Consider the following 25,332-nt stretch of genomic DNA (forward strand, 5'->3'; position numbering starts at 1 on the left):
AACAATTTGCTGACAATATAACTTCCATGATGAAACAGACGATCTTCATTTCATGTCGATTCATTCATTCGTTTGTTTATTTCAGGCGTAAAATCTATATATAAATAACAATACAAAACTGACATTCAAGAGTATTCAAGTCTATTTCCTTTAATTTAGGTGAGACTTTTTTATACCTTGTTCCGCGAATTTATTTTTTTGAAGATCGTCAGAGGAGGGTGGAAAAAAAAAATTTAATTTTGATTTTTCATTTAGCAAAGAGTTTTGCCAACAAGAGTGACTGCTCACCCGGTCCGCGCACTCCTCCATGCTTAAATACGATACAGGCGCAAGTTATTATATTGGGTTTTTGGAAGAGCTAATAAGATAGAACTTTTTAAATAATTAGAATGTTTATTTGTACATAAACATTTCGAATGATCATTGTATAAAATAAAAATAAATAAATAAATTGGAAACAAAAATTGAATACCAAGACGCGTTTCAAACTCACGACCTTAAGTTCTTTAGAACACATTCTTAACCGACCACGCCATTCATGTGACATGCCCTATAAGTGGTAATTGGCAATAATGTACAGTAATTTTTAAATAATTAGAATGTTTATTTGGACAAGAAAAAAAAAAATTATTTAGAACGATCATTTGTACAAAGTTAAAATACTTTAAATTGAAAAAAATATAAAATTTCTTAAAATTGGAAAAAAAATAATTGAATACCAAGACGCGTTTAAAACTCACAACCTTAAGTCCTTTAGAACACATTCTTAATCGAAGGTCGTGAGTTTGAATCGCGCCTTGGTGTTAATTTTCCTTTTTAACGAGAACTGTTCGACAAAATGAAATAAACAATAAATACGCGATTCAAACTTGCTCAATATGCGATTTGAACTCACAACCTTAAGTTCTTTAGAACACATCCTTAACCGACAGCGCCATTCATGGGACGTACACTATTACGGTAGTGGTAAATGTTAGTAATGTACCGTCCTTGCTGAAACCCCGGTTTTTTTTTGTAGGTGTAGGGGGGATTCTGGGTTTAAACTTAATAAAACGGCGATGAACGTTTGTTTGAAATCCCCTCTAGTTTATGTGTACAAAATTTCATGCACGTCTGGTCAAAAATGGTGACCCTGGATGCTTTTAGAGTTTTGGTAACAAGAACAAGAACAGCAGTGAGGCTCTGGGTCAGCGCTTCGTGCGGACCAAAAACATCCAGATGCAGGAGAAAATAGAAATAAAATTTAATGGGTGATGTAAACAGTGTAGTAATGGGATGGTTAAATGCTTTAAATTTATATAAAAAATAGGAAGAAACATGCACCACTTTATTTTTGGAGATTTTAAAGGCAGCGGAAGGTGTAATAAAAATAAAGAAAAACATTTTTTTTTTTAAATTTCCATTTTTTGTACTGGCGAATGCGCTAATTGGCCATAAATAACATTTTATTTTTATTCGAAATCATTACTGGCAGGCAGTGGGTTGGTTCGCTAAACAAGGTATAAAAAAAGTCTTGTCTTATATTTTAAAATAAATTGTTAACAGAAATTTAGAAATGCAAAGACTATAGGATGGTTATTATTTAAAACATGCATGTGTTGGGGAAATTTTTTTATCACTCTTTATTGATTTTTGCAAGCTAGTAGCCCCCGCTTCTCCCTCTTAGTGTTCACTAGTCTGCCATTTTTCTTTTACTGACAGTGTATTGTACATTACAATATTATTAAAGGATCCCAAGTGTAGTACCAGTAATTAGTAAGGTCAAAGCAACTTTAATAATAATAATTGAAAGTGTAAATATAATTTTATTAGCACTTGCTTAAGAATCACTTAGTTACAAAATATAATTTTTAGCCATTAATAACTTAGCAGTGTGATGTTGCAAATGCTACTTAAATGTTCTTAAAAGAGACAATGGAAAATAATAAACAGTAAAACATGTATCAATGTACAGTAATGTATAAATAGTATGAATGTATAATCAGATCTAGAATACTTATAGATCATTGCTATGTGAAGTACTTCAACGTATAACATACAACTCTGATTCATTTGAAGTAGATTAGGGTATATGCATAAATTTATAGTCATATGTTTGAATATTTTATGATATACAGTTTACATTATAGAAGTATGCATAATAATATATAATACCGCTTATATTATGTATGATCTTTTAATTTTTTTGGCTAATTGTACCAATCAATCTTAATTGTGATAAGAGCTTTAACAGCATTCAAAATAATTGTTCTTTATAGTAGGCATTTCATGAATGTTGGATTGCATGTATGAATTTTGTTTTACCATATTTATTTAAATAAATGCCACAGGGCGTTTATTGTTAAGAAGGGTTTTTTGAGGCAGCGTTTATAAAATGGATTTGTATATAGTAAAAAAAACGCCCCTTAATTCCACTGCAAATGTAGACCTACAACACATAATTACTGGCAAAATGTGCCATTGCATAAATTATAAAGTCTTGTTAATTTCTACTAGGTTAGAAAAAATTTAATTCTACTGGAATAGAACATTCATAGAATGTGTTGAGAGAATGATTTTACTTTCATTAGATTTGTTTACAGTCATTTGGTTGTGTTTAATCAAGGAAAAACAACCTCCGGGGCATTTATTGGCGAAAAAAACGCTAGGGTAAATGAGGCTCTGGAAGGGGAGTACATTCGAGTTTGGTGGGGTCGTTTATCCAAATGGAGAGTTTCTTCAAATAAATATGGTATCTGCCAAAAAAATTGTGTTGCCTATGCAAAGATATTTCAAAATCAGTGCTGGTCACCATCAATTGGTCTGAATTTTTTTTTTTTTTTTTTTTTTAAATTTTTTACTTTCGTGTTCAGTGGAAATTATTACTCTCCCCCATGTACAGGTAGGTTAAGGCCCTGTTCTGCAACCTTTATCTCCCACAACACAAATTAAATGTCAAGCACTCAGACACAAACCATCGGACCCGAAGCCAAAATTTATCACCTGAATTTCATGGTAAAATGATTGAATATGGTATTATTTTTTAATTCAATAAATCATGACTGTCATTTTATACGTGCAAGGGATAGTGAAAATTAGAAGGACCATGCCAGCTTGATTCTTATTTATGTCAGCCAATTAAAATATACCATTTCATACATAAAAGATTCTTCATATCACCCACAAAATAAATTTAAATAACCTCAAAATGAAATAAATATATCTTTGTATTAGTCATATCAGAACCACATAAATCAAATCTTTCAATAAGTTACAGATCGAAAAAATCAATTATTTAACAGACATTTTACTAGTTTTTCGGTTTCTTTTTTTTCCATTAATCCTGTGCACATCTTTTAGCATTTCTACAGCTGATGTTGCCTGACAATCTTCGGTTTTGAATCATTTTTATAACCTCCGTCACTTGTTTTGTCCTACATCCATCCACTTGTTTCTGTTTAGTTTTAAATGAAGTGAAAGAAATTGCTTAGAAACTGTTAGGGAGCCCTCTGTTGGAAAGCCTAATGATTTTATAGCAAAATTGATAAGTTGGTATGGTCTACTGCCCTCTATTGATTATGTTTAACAAGCTCAGACAACACCTTATTGCATAATATTTTACATTGTATTTTTAAAATATTTGTTGTGTTTTCTTTGTAATAATTCACTTTGCATATTGGTTAAGGTGTTTAGCTTTTACCATTGATATCAAAGTTTAGTTTTCCAAAACAAACAAAAAAATATATTAAATATATTCTACATTTTTAATGGGATCGTGATTTAAATAAGTTTTCGTAGGTTTTTTTGTATTTATTGTCAAATTTATATAATGCCCTTTGTATCTGTACTAAGTGTACATATTTTACCAAAGATTTTTATCTGTATTAAGAATGTACTATGATATAATTTCACATGTTATTGTTAGATCATTTAATGCCTCATAAGACAAGAACAATTAAGAGAAAATATGTTTAAAAGTAATAGAAAAGAAGTGGTGTCACATTTAACAAAACTGATAGTAAATTAAAGAATCAAAATTTATCAAACAAGCTTTTCATTTCATTTCATCAGAAAATTGTCATCATGTGATGTACAACTAATTATATCCTAATGTACAAGTGAGTGATGTTTCAACTTCAATTTAGAAACTATTGCATGATTTGAACCCATTCATATTGTGTAATAGGAATAGTGTCACTGCCTATAGGCACATTGTGATTTAGAGTGAAGTCTTTCATTATAGTGAACAAAAACTGTTCATTTGTCTCCATCTGCTTAGGAGTTATCGGAATATCTTGGGAGAACTGTGTGTAATTTTAAGAATACCTGTATGTAATTGTCATAATTTAAAATGCTTGAGATCATTCTATGTTACTTTATTGCCAGCCACTATTATTATTAATCAGGTTCAGTTACTATTCAGTCAGTGTAATCAACAAGGTAGCAGCCATTATAATGAACATTATACACGAAAACGCCCAGATTCTTTTCTTTGATGAAATGAATTCTATGTAATATGCATAATCTATTGTCACATTCCCCATTGTCCACACCTTTAATTATGGGGTTATATAGGATATAATTTCTCACTTTCCATTGCATGTCTTAAGAAAAATAATACATTTTTTTTATTTATGTGTGTTGCACCAAAGAGTATTGAATTGCAAGAGGTCTGACTGCCAAGGTTTCCTTGAAACGGAATCCTATCTCAAAAAGTACTACCACAAACAAGAGGGCATCCTTCAAAAGAACATAAAAGGCATGTATCGAATGAGTTTCGAACTATATTCATATTCTAATAGGGCACCCTCTATCTTGTGGTACTTTTTTTTTTGTTTCATTGCGTACATGCAAAATCATGACAGTTGGACCTCTTGCAATATCTACTAATTGGTTGCACATACAGTACCTGTACATGAAATTATTTCGCATGTGGTGTGTATGTGCATGTCTCTTTGAGCGAATGCACAAATTCTTTTTGCATTGGATTTGATGTTGCTATTGATTTTTGTGTACATACACCATGAATATGAGTGCTTCGCCATCTTGTCAGCACTCTAGTTTTTTAATAGCTCTATGGTATCGAATGAGTTTCGAACTATATTCATATTCTAATAGGGCACCCTCTATCTTGTGGTACTTTTTTTTTGTTTCATTGCGTACATGCAAAATCATGACAGTTGGACCTCTTGCAATATCTACTAATTGGTTGCACATACAGTACCTGTACATGAAATTATTTCGCATGTGGTGTGTATGTGCATGTCTCTTTGAGCGAATGCACAAATTCTTTTTGCATTGGATTTGATGTTGCTATTGATTTTTGTGTACATACACCATGAATATGAATGTAGGCTACTGTATTCTGTAGTGTGACAGATGCAAAACAAAATCTAGATTTGGTAGAATAGACATTTCTGATTTCATTATTGTAGGCCTATTGTAATAGTAATAGGGCATTCATTTTCTTTACATAATGAGGATAAATCATTTAAATTTGTGAATTATATTTCTTGAATGTCCTGATGTTTTTGTGTTGTTTGATTTTTTGGATGTATATTCTTTGACAAATATTGTAATATCCAATCTATCTTTCTTGCTTGCAATAAAGATTATTTGAATTTAAATATTCTTATGACTATGGACCTTCAATAATATATTGACTAAATTTTTTAGTTTATGTGTCAAGTTCTACTTATTTTCAAGCATCTGCTTCTTAAGGGGGAGATGTTCTCATTGTCGTAGTATGCATGATATTATTACATTCAGTTTGATTAATATTCCCTGTCTGTATTTCATACCTTAGTTGTCAAATATGCTCGTTCTAATTACGTTGATGGATGTCTTAAAGTAATTGCTTAAGTTGCAGCCAATAAACTTTGACCTATATCCAGACAAAGAAATGTATTTCCTGCTGTAGTAGGAATATTTAACGAGGCATTTCAAATAATATATTTAATGAGGTATCTAAGATTATAAATTATTGTATAATAATATCACTGAATTAAAACATAATAAATATATATTTTTAAAATTGTGATGCAAGCATGCTCAGCTGGCAGCATTTTTGCTTGTCAATGTCATTTTTTTACTCATCATCATTTTCCGTTACTGTGCATAACCTCATTTGAGTATACTCGCACAATGTGTTGTACAGCACTCATATACTGTATGTCGCGGTAAAAAGGGAAAGAAAAGGAAATAAATAAATAAGTTAATAAATAAATATAAATAAAAATAAATAAATATATATACTGGAATAAATGAAATAAATAATTTTTTAAAAGTTTTAGTTTCTCTTTATCATACCTCTCATTGTTTCTATGGTAACTTTCATGATTTAATTTTCACATTACCAGGACTGCTTTAAGTGGAACATTATATTTATATTCTCTATATGGTTTGCACTCTCATGAAAATGGGGAGATAATAGTCGCCTCCCCTTGGTTTACTGCCAATTGCTCAAGTTACCCTCCATGATTACACTTTATTATTCTCAGGTTGTGGTAGTAAATCAAATCTTCTCAAATCAGCACTAAATGCTAAATTCTATATTATTTTAAAAGCTGCGCCACCACCTGTCTGATGGCTACTTTAACACACCCATGTGGATTCCCTTACTTTCTCTCATTAATATTCAATACTTCAGTATTCTGCTCATGAATATTTATTACCTTCTCCCTGACATCGCATAAGCTATTAAATGAATTATAATTGCATAATCATAACATGTGACGTGTATTGATGAATAATAATTAAAGCTTGACATACAGTAGTGCTCATATAATCATAATGAATAGTCGACACATTTTACAAACAGTGCTTATTCCTGCTTTGAATATTAATGAGGGTTGACAGTTTTTCCAATAGTCTCATTATTCTATGAATAGTTATGAGGAGCTAACATGTTTTACCATATATAGACTCTGGTAGTTGAAATGCTTTATATACACTCCTCTGAATAATAATGATGTGCAAAAATAGTTTTTTACCAGATAATTATTTCTGTGAAATAATGATGGACTAATAACTTTAATCTTGCTCATTCTTTTCTTGTGAATTTGAAGCAGATGTGTTTACTTTTAATTTTCTTGCAAGTGCGCAGGGCGTGGACAGCTGTTTGATTTCCTCTCTCTGTGTTGAGTGCAATTCATTTCAGCGTCTAATTATTTTTGCTACTTTAAGATAATGTTGTGTCTGTCAGTTATTCTCAGAGGATAGTTTTTAATTTATGGTGTGCTGCTCAGAGTGTCTGGAAGAAGCAGAACAAAATGAGAGATTTGATTTGATACCTACAATAACAGGATGAATAAATACAATTCTTAATTGCATTAATAATAAAATTCATTATAGTTGAACTAATATTAGTAAATACTTAAATTTAAAGGACTTAAATAATGCTACTTCTACTAGAGTTGATCCAACAAAAAAAAAAAAAAAAAAAAAAAATTAAACTCAATATTTTAATTTCCTCTGAGTTAGCTTTAGTTTTTTTAATGATTTAATGAAATGACAGTTAATGATGTCTAAATGATGTGCAATATCAAAAACTAACAATTCTGATGGAAGTTAGTGGGGTCAAGTTTGTGGATAGTTGCTGCATGTTCGAAATTAACTTTAATATAAGGATTGAACCTACAGCTGTGGTTCAATGAGCTGAGTACCTTGTTTCCATAACACTACAGCTTCCTATTCAACTCATTGCAGAGCATTTGCATTTCTTTGTAGTTAAAATTCATGACTCATTTGTTATAAATTCTTTAATGAGATCGTTAATCTGGTTATGCATAATAATTAAACTAATGAATTAAATTAAGAATAATAAGCATTGAAATTCTGTTATTAGATGTGGGAAGTATTCCATGTATTTGCTAATTAAGTAGAATTATTTGATTAATGTTCAGTTCGTGATGAATGCAATAAGTGAACTCTGATACGGTCTCTTCTTTGGAATGTATCTAACGCCTCTGCTAGCAAATTGCAGTTATTTCAATGCATCATTGATATGTCAAGAATCTGAATACATAAATTTTGTTTAGTTTCCTACTTCAGAAAAAGTTAAGCAAGCAAACACTTGTGAGGAAAGAGGTGGAAGTATGTGAAACAACTCATCATATTTCAGTGGATTAATGATTAATGGTAGGCTACATGAATGTAAGATAAAAAAGAAGATGCTATTTGAATGCCTTGAGAAAACTCCCTGTTAAGCCAAATAATTCAATATTTCAACACTTCGTATCTTTAAGAATTAGTATTTATTTAGAGTTCGTTTAACTGTTGAATATATTTTTGGAATTCTTTTTTTCTCTGTTTAGTTGATTAGAAAATGAAATAAATAAAGTTAAGTAAAATTTTCATGTAATATATATTAAGTTGATTTAATCAAACAAAGGCTTGAAATGACATATTTGTTACTAGAAATAGGCCTAATATTACACAATACTGTTTTTTTTTCATTATTTATGTACAGTACAATTAGTCCTATATGATATTCACCTAGCAGTTTACAGTATGTTTAGCCTTTTAAAATTATTGATTATAAAAAAAATGCTATGGTTATTTGTGAATGGAGTAAACATGGCTCTTAAGTTAGGTTCATTTAGTATGATTAGGTTTGTTAAATGAAACGAATCAACCCCCTTTTGAAAGTGGAAATAATCGGATTTTGTGCGGCAAATATGTCCTTTGTTAGTAAGCTTAAATGCCACAATTATTACAACAGGCAATCTGAAAAATAATAAGATGATTATCTACTTTCATTGTAAAGTTTGTAATTATGCTTGAAGCTTGCTCTGTTTTTTGGTGTGGACATTTAGGATAGTTATTCTTATTTTTCAATAACAGAAATAATTCAAAATATGCAAAAAGAAAATCAGTACAAAGATCCCTTCACATACAATGAATTTTATACATTGAATAAATGAAATTCAAATATTTTTCTTAGTGATGTTTTATTAGAATTTCTGTTTTTAATTAAATCTAGTCACTTTTATATACATACAAAGGTAACTTATAAATATTGAATTTTATTTGTTTTAATGGCTCAATTGGGACAGTAATGTATGCAAGTTGTAATATGTAATGTATGCAAGTTTCATATACCGTACAAAGTAACTAATTAATATTGAATTTTATTTTTTTAATAGCCCAATTGGGAGAGTGTCTTTAAATATGGAGTGTATTCGAGTAAAATATTTAGCTATAGTAGTAGAAGCAGAACTCAGGATTATGAAACTAAATGTTAACATTCCAGCCTTGGAATCCCTCTTCCAATAAAAATATATTGCCAGTGGCACAATCATAATAAATATGTCCTAATTAAGGTCTAGTGCAGAAGCAATAATAATAGAGGTTTATTGTTTATTTTGAAAACCTTAGCTCAAATGCAAGTATTTTTAGCTCAATACTATTAAAAAAAAACAGAGCAGGGACATTACATCCTTTGTATTCAATTCCGGAATTTCCTTTTCCAGTGGTGCCATTTGTTTGTACATGTGAGTTATTGTCATACTAGAAAAAATGAAACAATGGTATGGGAAAGATTTGGCTGCTTTGTCCAGCCGTAAAATTGATTATCTTAGTAGGCCTTGGCTAGAGAGCCGTAGCAAAATGTAATTGTCAGTTTCACCAGCACAAAGAAAGACTAGTAACTGTAGATTGATCATTAGTTTTGTGAGTCATTAGAGTTACCTATTTGGATTGTGGCTTGCTCCAGCTTTGTAGGCACATGCTTAAGCAGATGCAGACTATGATGCCAGTTTTGATGTGACAGATCAATATCTACAGCATAAGTAATTGAGTTCATCACACATGCTCACTTACAGCTGAATTTCAGGTTGTATAGTAGCAGAGTGTATCATCTCCTCAACGTGACTAAGGAGTGACCTCATCCCAGCTGATTACGGCATTGCGGGTCATCCTAAATTTCTTGCGATCATCAAGGCAACGTGGGAAGCTTACGTTGGAAGCTGTAGTGCATCAATATACGTGAGTGATTGAATAGAACTCATTTCTGTTATAGCATTTTTATATTATAATGGCTGGTAGGAAAGGTAATACAGACCAATCCTATACACCTCTCGGTACCAAGGCTCCGACTTGGAGTTCGCCTCAGGCAACAAGAAGACGTAATATTGATAACTTCTTTAATCCTATTGAGCAAGGTGATAAGTCGCTGCGTCTGTCCGATAGCCGTCCACCCCAAAAATCGAAAGCCCAGTTAGATGTGGAGGCAGCGGCCACGGAGGCAAGGGAAAGTCAGCGTTTAAAATATAAGGCACAGGCAGGAGCGTCATTCTTCAGTTCGGTTGAAGGAGGGGGTAACTCATTACACTTGACATCGGGTCGTGTTTGTGGTCAAAATAATCCAGCCGACAGGTCACCAGAAAGTCCTTCCAAACCAGTAGAGGAACAGCCAGTAGAAACGGAACAAACAGAAGATAAAAATCAAGATGCGAGGAAAGAATCTTTGACTTTACCATTAGAAGGTCAAACCAGTGAAGATGAAACGAAAAAACGACCAAAGAAAGAAGGGGGAGAACTTGGAGGTGATGAAATGCGAGGGCTATTGTATTCCAACGTGTCAGTTGAAGAACCAAGCTCAGAGGTATTATTATTTTGAATAAAAATTGTTTATATTTATTGTTTTCATTAAATATAAAATATTGCTATGGTTATGTGAAAGTGTATAGTAAATACCATTATTGGTTTGTATTGTCCTACTGTATTAGTTACAGTATGTTTGTATTTATGCATGCTAAATAGATTGATTTTATTTAAAATACCAAAAAGATAAACATGCTTTGTATTCAGATTCAGCCATAGGTACTGGTATAATTTTTGTTCTTGGTGTAATTTGAAGTAATATCATGAAAATCTGGGTCATATAAGCATATAATATTGATTAACTGGACAATATTGGCTACAGATATTAACATAATAAAATGGACTACTGTACATATGATACAGATAAGGCTACTATTATTTCAACTGGGCAACATTAAGCTATTAACATAAACTGCATAGCACTAGCTACAGAGTCTATTCAACAAAGAGTGAATTAAACAATTATATATGTCACCTTTATTTCAATGTAAATTTTTTTCGCTTCATATCGGCATTACTTGAGGCTGTCTTAAGCACCATCTTAACCTTGGTGGATTTAGGTCTTTAGTACACAGATGAAGCTTATAGTTAATGGATTTAATAAATCATTTTGGTTGACTGATAAAATTACTGCCTTTTCTTGTGTCGGTCAGGTTTGAATTTTTACAGGCTTGATATTTCGAGTGGGCCTGTCCAGCTAAAATTGTCTGGAAAAAATGTTTCCGTTGGACTAGTTTTTGCCCCAAAAGGGACTCATTTTAGTTGTCAGTTGGTCTGCCCTCGCAAGTGCTGTTTCAGCCAGACCATTAGGTGTGTAGGTGAAGATCAATCTACTGTAGGCTATGCAAGCATATTCACCTTGCTTGAACATTAGTCTAAACTAGCTGTACTGTAACGGTCATCTTTATTTTGAAGATTAATATTTATTAAACATATTAACAAACATAAACTTTTACAGCTATCTGTGAATCTGTAGGAAATATTATGTGGCTACTCTTTTGGAGGTGAACCAATTTTGGCAGATGAGATCCTCTTTTGACAGCCGAACCAGCGACAATTGTGAACTCATCCAACTGATTGCCTGTTATCCATTTTGATTTCAGGAAATGCTCCTCGATTATGAGCCCTTTTTCATGTAGTTTCAAAGGCCACGATGTCTTAATTCAAAGCTTACTAGGCTCTGGCACGGTCCCACTCCCTGTCGATCAGTGGTTCTGCCAGAGCTTGCTGTTTGTATACTGTGGTTATGACACCAATAGGCTGTGGAATCTCCAGTGCCTTTTTGCTACAGCCCATGTAATGTGCTATTATAACAGTATGCTCCATGGTCCTCTCTGTTAGTGCTAACATGCTTATGACACCTTTTGATGGTAATAGACTGTCCTATCTCACCTCCATGTTGGTACAGCCCTTGCTTTTGATGGCTGTAGACTGTGGTTCTATCCTACCTTCCTATTGGTACAGCCTGTGAACTTGAAGGCACCTGATGATGATGTCATGCTGTGAGCTTGGCCATACCTCTGTCTTCTGGGTACATCCATCCTTGTGATGTCCTTTCACATTTGAAGTCCTTCCTGCATCCCCTAGTTGGTACAGCCCTTACTTCTGACACTTTATGACAGTGATAGACAGGTCCTATCCCCCCCTTTCTGTAGATAGCCTGGATGTGTTATAATGTTGATTCCCCTCCCCCCTCCCTCTCCTCCATCATTTTTGTACTTCCACTTATTCTGACATTTGTTCTCTTTACTAAATTGTGGTCCCGCCCCCCATCTTTCTGTTGAGCAACCCATACATACAAATGATGGTAATAATGGATGGCTCTGTCTATCTCCAGCAGCGGATCCAATTTTTTCAAAAGTGGGGGGAGGGCGTGCCACAAATTTTCAAAATAGATAAGTGTGTAGCACGAATTTCAATACATAACTTGATATGCATTAAAATTTTAAATTTTAGTGGCAAAACGGGGGACATCCCCGTACTGGATCCTTGCCTGACCCAGCTGTGTAAAGGAGAATAGCGAGCTTTCGAAATAGGCGACGCGGGGAGCTGCGACGGGTAATTCAGTTAACTGTGAACGTCGTACTATGCACTTCCCGTCTCAAAGCTGTTTCGATTTACAGGACGACGTGCTCCGTCGTATCGCATGATCAATTATGCAGGCGCCTCCAGGGAGCGCGTATTTATAAATGTAACGTTGCCGTAGTCAACACAACGCCAAATTGCTTAAATCCTGTTGTCAAGTCCACACAACGAACGACTTCCCCATGTATTTGCATGCGCAGTACGGTTTCACGCTCCACTGCCCGTCGTAGAACGCCGCGTCGTCCAAATCGAAAGCTGCCTAATCTGGCCCAGTAACCTCCAGTATATATTGTATGAATTGGTTTTTTTTTTGTAAATGTTTGTATTGTAATACTTGTTTGTATATTTCCCTTTTTGTTTTACTTTAATATTTGACCTATGCTGACGTTTTTCATTTATAAACCTTGTTGACCTAAGTTTTAAATTTCTCATTTATTTTTTTTTTTAAATTTTTAAATCAAATGAAAAGGAAAATGAAAAGGAAATTCAATGGGGGTTATTATTATAAAATATGTATGGTTTCATACATATCCATCATCCATAATTCAGAAGTTTAGCTTCAACCAGTTAAATATTTTAGTATTCCAAACTTCATATACATTAGCTACTTTAAAGATGTACTGTGTGAGCTAAGCCTTAAAAGATATGAAAAATTATACAGTAATTTGATATTATGTATGATTGCTTGAATCTAAAATTATACTACATACCGGTTCAGAAATACTCTCTAAGATATTTTAAAGTTATTAAGTTTCAATTGGAATACTGAATGAGAAAATATTTTCCTCGTCAATTAAGAGACGAATAAATAATACCTTTCCTATATATTCGTGGCAAGGACTTAAATTGTCTGCTATGGTAATCTAAGGATTTTCTGAGTAAAATGTCAGTAAATCTGAATTGTTTCAATGTGTTTCCCATCAGAGGTTGAACACGTTTTATCATTTGAAAATAAAACAGTAATACAATGTTATTGATTATAGTACAATATCAGTATATTTTTAAAATTAATTTTGACAGATATGTTCATTAATTTAATGTAATTATTTAATATTCATTAAAAATCATTAAATATTCATAAGTACATTGTAAAATCTGTATTCAGAAATAGGATGTTATGGTAATGGTTTTGTATTTATATAGCGCCTTCTACGATCGAATTCGTCTCAAGGCATTCAAAAAATATATGTGAATAAGGTATGAAAATAAACTAAACCAGAAATCACCTGAGCTACAGTAACCAAGCAGTATAACCATTAAGAGAGACAAACAATGGTTTGTAGTATAAACTAGGTATGATGTTTTGTACTATACTTATCATGAGACTAGTGGTATAAATGTACTTTATTGAAGTAGAAAATAATTTTGGAAGTTGCATATTAGGCTGTCAACCATAAGGTCATGTGTTCAAATCTCATGCTGATAATTTTTTTCTTATGTCTGTGGCAAGTATTTCTTTATAAATGTGCCTTTCTACCCATCAGTTTTATATGGGTAATTAAGGTATGGTAGGATCAGGTGTATATTTCGGGTATTTTTTCTAATTGTTTACTTTCTGGCTGCACAATCATTTCTGTATTGTTTTTAAATCTTAAAGTACTTCATAATTCAATTCAATTTGGTCTATGTTGAATATTCCTGTATGATCAGGCACAACTCCCTTAGGACTGGAAGAGGTTGCATGTTGTCTATGATGATTGCAATGACCAGTTCAATAATCTGAACCATGTCGTGATGGTTAATTGATTTAGGTGATAGATACCAAATGTATTGATGTATTATTTTATATTGTTATTACTGATATTGTTCATTATATTAATAACCAGAGCAGTGACTCCATAGAGTGCATACCTCCGCCCTTTGCCTGAATAGAAATACTAACAATACACAGGCCTTGATAATAGGTGGGACTGCAGCATACCCTCAATGAAATCATGGAATCGCCCGTCGTATTCAGGCACATTATTTTCTTTAGTACTGTAACCTACCCTCAAGAAAATAGTGGAATTGCCTGTAATATACAGGCACGTTGTTTTCTTCTGATAATTGAAAAGGTGTCTTTCTTTGATTATTATGTACCATTCCACTAAATTTTTGATGATTATTCATTAGTTTTTGCATAATTCTGCTAACAGACAAGACAGAGGGACAGCAGTGAATAAATAACTTCCTTCTGGTGGAGGTAAATAAATGGTAAGGTAAAGTAAGATGTTTTAAAGAACAACCGACCAACACAATATCTCAAAGTCCAGACTTAATTTCTAACACTATAAATGACCTTTAGCCCTGCCATCCTACATGATTTTTACAACATTAATTATGAGTCATTGCATTACCATGACTAACTCATTTTATCTCAACAACATAATGTGAACATGTGCACATGAAGAACATATATTTATTTAACATGCTAGAAAGTGTCCATAGGCAGTGCAACGCAAATGACCATCTATTGAGATGATCATAATGTGCGGAGTATTTAGAACGCATTTAGTGGTACAAAATCATTATAGACTCAACTAGTTCTGTATGCTTAACCGTCTTAATAGGAGTTTAATATGTAGTGAAAATAAATATTGCAGTATTATTACTGGAAACATAGGAATTTAGAAATAAAAGAGCTTGTCGAATCATTCAGACATAGAAATGTCAAGCACCCAGAGGCATATAGAACAGAATATAGTGTGTGCTATTGTAAAGTTCATGTTGTGGTTTTCATTTCACAAATAATCTATATTATAATTATGATTACAGTACTTCAAAGCCGAATATCACTACAGAAAACTGAGGACCTCAATAAACGTCTGGTATTGGAAACCTACCGGTCTGATAAACTATAACAACATAGATCCAAATTTTCAATCGGCCAAATGATTATAAGTCCATATTTCAGATTGAGGGGAAAATAATGACTTTTACAGTTGATTTTTTACGACCACATGGGGTGACAATGCATGTACGACTGCTTCTGCATTTGCTATTCAGTTGTTTTGCAGTGTTAGAATTTTTTCATAGTACAGATGATCATCAGTAATAAATAGATAAATGTCTGTACTTGGAGTTTACTCCCAGTCGTATACCTGCGGTGTGTGTGACGTTACTATAGACACATCTGGATGGTTTGTTTACAGTCGGGCATGTGACATATATAATAGGTTATGACTGGAGAACTTATGGTGCGATTAGTATTAAAGTATAGGAAAGATAATTATGGTTGCGAAAACAATAACCCACTTTTAACATGAGTAATAAATGTCAAGGAAAAGCACTAAAATTATTCAAAATAATGTTTATTTACTTATTGTAGTATTCTCTGTGCTTTGTAAGCTTTAGAATTTGATCCTTCGTAAACTCTAGCTAGCATAGAAATCGGAGCGTGTTGAAATTGCAGTTCGCTGATCGAAGACCCTTGTGCATACCTATACTGTACACTACACATTTTCCTACAGTGTACCTAGCATCTCTCAGCGATGTAGCTACAGCTCTGTGTACAGTTTATACCCACTATACGACTCACTAGTAATCAGTGATAAGAATAGGCGTACATGTCATTCGTCATCACAATTAATAGTGGTCTTCAGAAAGACAGGATGGCATACTTAGATAACATGCAACCTGTCTTCTTTTAGTGGTCTTCTCTCTTATCAAAAATTAGTCGCGCCCTTAGCGAGAGAAGCGAGCATACTCTCTAGTTTGTTAATATTATATTTGAAACCATATTTCAAGCAGGGTCGACCTTTTCCCTCCATGCACAAGAACATAATAAAGAAACATTAATTACCGGTATATGGTACAAGTTTCTCCTTATTGATTACATTAGTCAATCATGAGCTCATGAGTTTTACCATAGTGTCAGTCAAGTGTGCTCTAAGCAAGATATACGTTTGATTCAGTCCAGATGTGTTTTTTCATTATTGATGAAAAGCAGCCACAATATACACATACTTTGATGTATTTCTAAGTTATGAAATACTCGCACCTAGGGCTGAAACACAGCGCATGCCACTTCACAGCCCGTCAATAGTCAAAGTTGTTTGGCTGGCCGAGAATGATCAGCTTATGGTCTCAACTCTCGACCATCAGGCTTAGAACCTGAATGGGAAACGTTTCAAACCGCATTTCTGCAGTATCCTTTTCAACCTCACGTGTAACGTAAATGTATTTTTTGTCCGTTTTGAAAATCAACATGGAAATTTGGAAGCTAAATGCTTCTAGGGACTTGCAATGCAACACATACCAGTCAGTAGCCTACACCATTAGACAATTGCCCACCAATCCAAAGGATGTGGTATTTAGACAAAAGAACTTTTTTGTTGAGATAATAAATAATACATAAATCTAGTACACTTTTAAATAAATAAATTTGTACTTTGTATAATAAAAATTATTAGGTTTCAGCTAAAAATTAAAATGAGCAAATTTGAATAATACCATCTCTATACCAATTTTTACAAGCCAATTTAAAGATTTTTTTTCGTATCATTTGTAAATAAAAATGGTGGTTGCTTTATAGCAATTCTTTTCATTTACAAATTTTTGTTTTATTTTGCAGATTTTTTTGTAGTGCATTTCTAAGAGTAACAGATGCATAAATGATACATTCCCTTATTCCGTTCATAGGCCATTAAAAATCATTGCATTACAAGATTTTGTTACCTTTCCTTAATATTGTAACGCAATACACCTTCTAGCCATTTTCACCTTGAAATAGGTTCAAGATTGAATATTATGGAAGAGATTATCCCGTACATACAAGACAATAGTAACAAGTATGAAATCTGAAAAGCAAGGACTCTGCTGTCTCTATTCATTACAGTCGCTGGCTTGTTCATCTCTTAAAACATTAATAGCAAACGTTACAGGACAAATATCTTGTACCATGTACACTATTAAAGTATTTGTTGTTATATCTGTATTCAAAATCTAATAGTAGATTTTTGTAATTTTCCTATATTGTTTTAATTTTATTCATATTAGTTTATACTGATTATTGATACTAATCACTTGGTAGTTATCATTCTAAATCCTCGGGTTGTTAGTTTTCCTAATTCCGCATTCCTAATCTCTAATTGTTTTGTATCGTTTCCTTGTTAAAAAGAAGATTTAGTTTCATCATCATTAAGGATCATCTTTTTTGTTTTTGTAGGATTTCTAAATTTCCTCGATTTTATGTTTGGATTTAATAGCTTTACTGATTACAGGCTATAAGCAATAAGGATGTCTACCGTATATCCAGGTAATGCATCAAAAGTCGGATGATATGACATGTATGATTGGTTGCTGTCACTCACATGACTGAATAATGCTTCTAAGGCTTGTTCATATTCTTAGGTCTGTCAAGAAATGACTCAACCTGGCGTAGTCTTGTGGCCCATGTGACTATGTCTGTACAGTTGGAGAGAAAATAGTTAACCTCTAACCTTAATCCGTACCGATTGTAGAACATCGCTTTCATTCTCATCAGGTTTACAGCTTGGGACAGCATTTCCAGAAATGGAGACATCCCCACCACCTCCCTTCCTTCCCCTCTCCCCTTCCTCTTCCTTAAAAAAATGAATGCTGATACTGATTGGCCAAAATGTTATCAAAGGTTACAGTTATCCAGGTCAGGAATGTTTACATATTCTGTAAAAGGATACAAAAAAATATAAAAGATACTGTATTAATCTGAATGTTTATAAGGGCTAGGTTTAATTATGAAATGTACAAGGTATCCACAAACTCATGTCAAAGAAAGGGGTTATTGAAAAGGTGTGATTCAAGGGATGACTTCACTTCTAAGTTGGGAAAAAACTTTTCCAAGAGAAAACATGAAGTAGCGTAGAAACATTGGCAGCAAGTGTAATTTGAATGATGTTACTTGAAGTTGAATTAATGTACTCTATTTTTCCTGTATTGATCACTTTTTAGAATGACTACTGTAGACCTGCCAATTATTTTTATTTTTATTTGATTGATGACATCATTAGGGAAAACCCCAAGAGCCTTCAGCATTTTACAATTAATTTTTATAATATCATTCTTGATTGGAAATTAGAGATTTTAGAGTTTTATTTCTTTTAGAGTTTGTTTTTAAATCTTTAAACTGTAACAAATTATGGAATGGCATTTTGCCCAGCCATCGGTGAGTCAGACGGATGTATGTTTTTCCTTAGAGAGCGGCGAGTGCATACATTAATGTGATACGATAATTGTGATGTCTTCACACAGACTTTATTTTACTCAATGGGATAATGGAGTACCTAGATTTATAAGTCTTCTTGATTACTGTAGTGCTTCATTAAATGGGTGCGGCAAAGCTTTGTAGTTCTAATGATGCCCACTGAAAAGTTAACAATTTCCACAATTAACTCTTTCTATTGTTGTGGAAATAGGATAAAAGTATTTATTATATTAAATTTACACAAAAAGTATACCTGATTTGTAATTAAATTAATGTTTCTTTTTTTGACAATACATTAATAAACCATGATAAATAGTGGTACCTTGGGTGCGCATTTTAATGCTTGTAAGTGTAATCACATTCATCCAAAAAACATTTTTTAAGGGGACACGTTTCCAGATGACAAGTTCTTTAAACATAACAAAGCTATTAAAAGGATCCTTGTACCGATAGAAGTTGCTAACGCTTTTAACGCCAGTAACGTTTTACTGTCTTCGCTTTTGGCGTTTTATTTTAATTAATTAATTTTTTTTTTTTTTATTGAAGCGAGTTTAGCGCATGAGTTGTATAATGTAGGCCTAGACATGGAAACTGCTTGTATTTCTGTTTTTGGTAAAATATAAAAAATCCATTCACCATACACAATTTCGCCACCAGTATCTGATTCTGAAGATGGAACTTTTTTGGCATTTAATCATAGAGCCATTGTTCAGTGTTACAATTAAAATAGACTTAAAATAAAATTGAATTAAAATAAACAATACGAAAACACTTTACTAACGAAAGCGACTGGTCGCTTGTTATTGAATTAGCTTTTTTTTTTAATTGCAAAACTAATCGTGATTGGCCAGTTACTTGACTTGAGGCCAAAATCATTCAAGCATCACTGGCGTTAGCTCTGGGACGATACCTAATCTGGGGTCTGCAGGTGGCGTTTATAACGCCACAAACGTGGTGTGGGTGGTGTAAGTAACGCCACTGCATAGTTTACACACAACGGTGTATGTTACGCCAGCCATACACCGTATGTGTGTGTGTGTGAGAACATACCGTTAGGGTGTTAAAATGGTTTAGTAAATACCCTATTAAGAGGGCACCATATTAAAAACCAATATATCATAAAATATGGTACATAATTGGAAGTTTCATCTTAGACCATAACAGAGCAACCTTAACAGTTTGGCATTCCTTAAAATAGACATTGGTATATGAGAGAGCAATGAAGCATACATTCCCATGTGTCTTTACATTTTATTCTAGGTTGCTTGTTATTTCATTGGAAAGTACTTCTTAAAAAGTTCATGCCACTGTCAAGATTATAGGGACTTGTTATTTTTTTATATTTAAAGTCCGGCTCCAGAGTGAAAACAAATTTGTTGAAATGTTGTACAACAGATTACTCTCAGACACAACAATAGTGTTTGACGAAATACTTGGGGACATTTAATGAGATACAGATTTTTGAATGTTTGAAAACTTTGATGGAAATGGTGGAAAAAGGATGGTTATGCCCCTTTTCCACCAGTTTTTAACTACTCAAAAACCTGGCTTTAAAACAAACCTCAAAATTTTCTGTGTGAATCATGCATTTTGAAAGTCAACTGTGCTCTTTTTTCATCTTAATTTTTTTATATCTTAATTTTTTTATACTTTCTTAGAAAATTTGGATCTGAAGTGGCACAAGCATAATTTGCGGTAGTGGTTCATCTAATTTTGCTACTTGATTTTCTCACAAGTAGAACACTTTTTTTTAAAGAATTAAAATACATTTTTCTCAAACCTCCATATAACATGTTAAGATATGCAAAACGTCTATCTCACAAGTTGATGTATAGAAATTCTTATGTATTTAAATAATGTAACTGGCAAATGATTAAAAACTTTAGATTTCCCAAAGGCAGGCAATACCTCCCAATGTCAAAAGCATATCCCTAAATTCAGGTCATCTAATTATGAATGGTTTGTGTAATAGATGCTGTAAATCTTTTGAAAATCCACCATATTGAAAAATAGTGCGCAATGTTTGAGCTACCAAAAATAACTTCAAAATAGTGCAATCTTTTGTACTTTTGTTAACGAACATGAGCAAATTCCAACGTGCATCATGTGTCTTCTACACGGTTCCCATCCCGCAAGGTGCTAAGACTTCGGACGTGAGTAATTTGCATATAATTTACCGTGTCTGGGTCGTTTAAAAACCTCATTAGATCTACTGTTGCAGCCTAACACTGAGGCGATAATGTGAAATCATGACTTTGTTAGCACTGCTTTAAACGAGCAGAAGTCTGCTCTTAAAATCCTTTCTGTGTCATGGCAAATTTATCATTTTAATTTTGCATAAATTAGCATAGTGTGAAGTGTACTGTTAGATACTTTAATTTTGTTTCAACGTAGTTGACAGATATTTCTTGGTAGTTTTATCTGTTACTGTTTGTATTTGTGCTATTCATTTTAGAATGCAAGTCTTAACTTTGGCATATTTTCTACTTGAATTAAAATCACATAATATCCTTGGCAAACAACTTAGAGACTAAGTACAAAGTGCAAATGAATTATGATGTAAAATCAATTCCTAAAGGTTGTTAAAAGGATTAAAACTAGTCCTATTAAGATAATGCACTTTACAAAGTAAAATATATGGAAAAAACAAACATGAATTTTGTGCTTTTTGATAAGAACCTCATAAGCCCTGTCCAGACTCTCAAATTTGATCTAACAAAAAACTTGTAACATGCCAAATATGGTCATGATGACATCACATCATAATCGTATAGGCACATCATGACTATATATGGGCACATTATGACCATATATAGGCACATCATAACTATATATGGGCATATAGCATTTTTTTTGTTAAAGAAGATTTGGTAGTATGGACAGAGCTAAGCCTGGTTTATATCCTATTATTGTCTTTTTTTGTTTATTTTTTTAAAGAGGAAAATAAGAAAGTTTCTAATGCACCGATAGGTAATGCCTTCAGAAAGCATTTGTTGCCAACAAAACGAACAATTTACTTTGGAAGTGCATTTTCAACTATAATTCATTGCTCGTAACCATGGTTGTTGTATTGACCTTGATGCAATCTTATTTTCTATATACACTAATAATTTTGATGTTGCCCTTCTTTTGATTACTATTTGTATAGTTATTTGTATGACTCATATATTGCCCTGGAGAATATGTTCATCTATCTATATTGTTTTTCCATAGTTTTTCCAAAGCATTTTCTGTTTCAATTTTGATATTCTATTTCCATTTGTGAAAAAAAAGACTTGAATAGAGCTATAAAAAGTACTGTAAAATTCAATGCACTTTATATTCTGTTACATTAAGTTTATCCCTTCTTGGATAAGGTTTTCGGAAAGTATCAACAAATTAATGGTTAATTTATAGAACAGACAATTATTATTCGAAGAAACTACAATCATTACATATCAAGATAGTTGCCTTAGAAACTACCCAAAAGAATTCTTTACATGGCCGTGATTTGACATCGGTCAAAGTTTATTTATTTTCGCATTCAGAGCTTTTTCTGATGAATTATCTGATTCTCATACGAAAATTAATCGGAAACTTTGGGCCCTGTTTCTGCAGTAAAAAATAACAAAATGGTTGCTTTCTGATAATTTATCGGGTAATAATGTTCTGCGGAAACGGCCTAAATCTTAATGTGAACATTTTTGTCTTTTCATTTAAAAAATTTATAGAACACTGTAGTGGGAAAGTAGGAAAATAAAATTAAAGTAAGTCTGTAATTTGTACAAAGTTTGACATAAAAAATTGAAGGGTTTTGACTGCTCTTGAGCATGTAAAGACTGTCCAGTAATCTGCACTATACAAATACACAGCCATAACTAAATTTAAATTAAACATGTTTTTACGTTCCATATGAGTAACTATATTTTATGCAGTATGTTTGATTTCTTTATTTGCATAGTTTGCGTAACTTGGAAAAAGACAATTTATAGAGCATAAATAAACATGAACAGCAATTTTGTTCATAGTTTGTAATACGCTATGCATGGGAATGTGTATATAAAGCTGTTGTAAAAGACTTTACGCATGTTTTAAGTATCTTACAGATATCTTTTTAGTTTCTTTTAAGCATGTGGGTGGAATTATAATTTTGACTACGTCTGAATAGTGCAAAAGGATTCATGGATCTTATAGGATACAATACTTGTTTTGTTCATGACACGCAATTTCAAATATGCCTCAGTTGACTTAAAAAGAAACATTTTAAAGCAATTATTAATCATGGTAGTTTTGTCTAAATGAATAAATATTTTTTTTTTTTTTTACATACACTGTTCTCATTCTCTCTATATGTCAAGATCAACTATTAATGTTGTGAGTAAAGTATACAATTTTTTGAAACAAAAACTCGCATACTATAAGATTAAATTCATAGAAAATTAACATTCTACATCCATTAAATTCATGTAACCCAATTCCATTCATTACATTCATGTAACATAGTTACATCTCTTTAATTCATATATACAGGGTAACATGTTACAGTACATACATTACATTCATGAACGCTGATGGGGATAAAACATTTATTTATTGCTACTGATTTCACTAGAGGTGTCACTGTCATGTAATTTATGTAAAAAATATGATATATGATTTAATACCTTGATAAAAATGTTTCCTAATGGAAATCTGAGGGGATATAAATTATACCAAGTCGGCCTCCAGCCAAGTTGCTGGAGCATCTGAATGGTAATCGGAAGGCCTTGAATCTTACTGGGGACAATACATTTTTCTCACAAATATATAGTCTTTCTCTATCACTGATGAAGGGGGTTTCTCCATTCCAAATTTCACTATCATACATGTGATTGATCTATTGTTCAATGCATTTTATGAAATACCTAGAGAAAAAAAAATTGTTGTAATGGGAAAATTTTATTTATTTTTTTTATTTTTTTAAATTTTATTTTATTTTTTTATTTTTTTTATTTTTATTTTTATTTTATGGGTTTATTTTTTTCAATGTATTATGTAAAATAAAATCAGCGAGCTCTTGTATTATAGTTCTACAATATTTATTCAAGTATACCAAAGTTCAACAAATGTAACATAGTTTTGCTCATTAAATACAAATGAACTGGCTACATTCATTAAATTAATACACTGTTTTAACATTTATAAAATTCATGTAACATAGTAATTTGTAGTTCAAGCATTTCATGAAATTCATTAAAGTTAATAAAATATGTATGTTAACAAATATTTCAGTTACTAGATAAAATGGATTATGGTATACATATCTTTCAAAAGAGTATCATGTTTGCAATTAAAACAGAGAGATGTCTTGATTTAATGCCTTTGTATCTCTGTAAAGCTGGTTCATTGATTGCTGCAATCACTATTCTGATTCAAACAATAGAGGGGGCAATTTATTTTTAAAAAAATCCTGCATGTAGTAATTTTTGTCAATGTCACTCAAGCTTACTTTAAAATTTCATTAACTTTCTGTATGTATTAGAAGAAGGATTTATTCTTCTTTTTTTACCATTAAAAAAAATATATATATTTAAGATATGTACTGTCTGTGTATTATCTAAAAAGTTGGAAAATGTTAAAATCTAATATTTTGTATAAACTTACTTTATAGACTTATAAGGAAGTTACTTAATCTTCAGGGTATTATTATCCTGAAAACATTTGTGTCCTTATGAATAAACAAAGATATGTAATATTCTTTACATAGATCCTTATTAGTTGGTAGTCAATTTAAAAAAAAGTTAGTAAATCAATTAAAATCAGTTTTTTATGAAGATTATAAAGTTGTGTTTGTGTAAAATTAAGTGTATTTTGCTGTCTCATGTTTACATGTATTTTTAAGTATACATCATATATCATAGTCTAGTGCATGTTAGAAGCAGCTATGAGACATCATTTTCCATTTACTTTACTCCCAATGTTTTAATAGATACGCAGATGGTCTAATGTAAACATGATTGCAACATTGTCAATATACGTATCTGATTTTAACTTTTCTTCAGATTGGAACAAAGAGTCCATCGTTAAACGACATATCTCATTAAAGGATGTTTTCAAAGAAATAGCAAATCAATAATGCGAATTGTCCCCTTTGTTACCAAGACTTCATCAATCCTGTGCTAGACAAATTAAAGCTACACTCTTACTCAGGTAGATAATGAACAAACCTAAAGAATCTACCATTAGGAAGGTGGGGTGAACATTTTTAGTTACTAATATCAAGGTATCTTTATTCAATAAAAAAAAAAACTCACAAAACACATTTTCATAGCAGTCCACAGAACTGAATTCAGAAAAATGTTAACAAAATAAGTACATTAAAAAGTAAATCATTTATTGTATTAACGATAATATTGTTATCATCATTGTCATTATTATTTTATTTTTATTATTACATTATCATTATTATTATTATTATTATTATTATTATTATTATTATTATTATTACATATAAACAAAGCGATTAAACATTCAGAGTTCCA

The 25,332-nt window shown here is 32.1% G+C and overlaps 1 protein-coding gene across 6 annotated transcripts in view; it reads left to right on the forward strand.

Annotated features, from left to right (window-relative positions):
- Window positions 1–9,748: 9,748 nt before the first annotated feature.
- LOC117108239 (dihydropyrimidinase-like) overlaps window positions 9,749–25,332 on the forward strand; it is a 54,066-nt gene continuing 38,482 nt past the window's right edge. The window contains exon 1 of one of the 6 annotated variants that reach the window (XM_033250205.1): window positions 9,749–10,585. In XM_033250205.1, the coding sequence (XP_033106096.1) occupies window positions 10,016–10,585 (570 nt within the window). In that variant the 5' untranslated portion in view covers window positions 9,749–10,015. The remainder of the gene's footprint in view (window positions 10,586–25,332) is intronic. The other 5 variants (XM_033250201.1, XM_033250200.1, XR_004445346.1 and 2 more) reach the window with 5 other exon arrangements.

The sequence above is a fragment of the Anneissia japonica genome, unplaced genomic scaffold (assembly GCF_011630105.1).
Source record: "Anneissia japonica isolate Jap-2015-1 unplaced genomic scaffold, ASM1163010v1 scaffold456_len727751_cov192, whole genome shotgun sequence".
NCBI classification, from domain to species: domain Eukaryota; kingdom Metazoa; phylum Echinodermata; class Crinoidea; order Comatulida; family Comatulidae; genus Anneissia; species Anneissia japonica.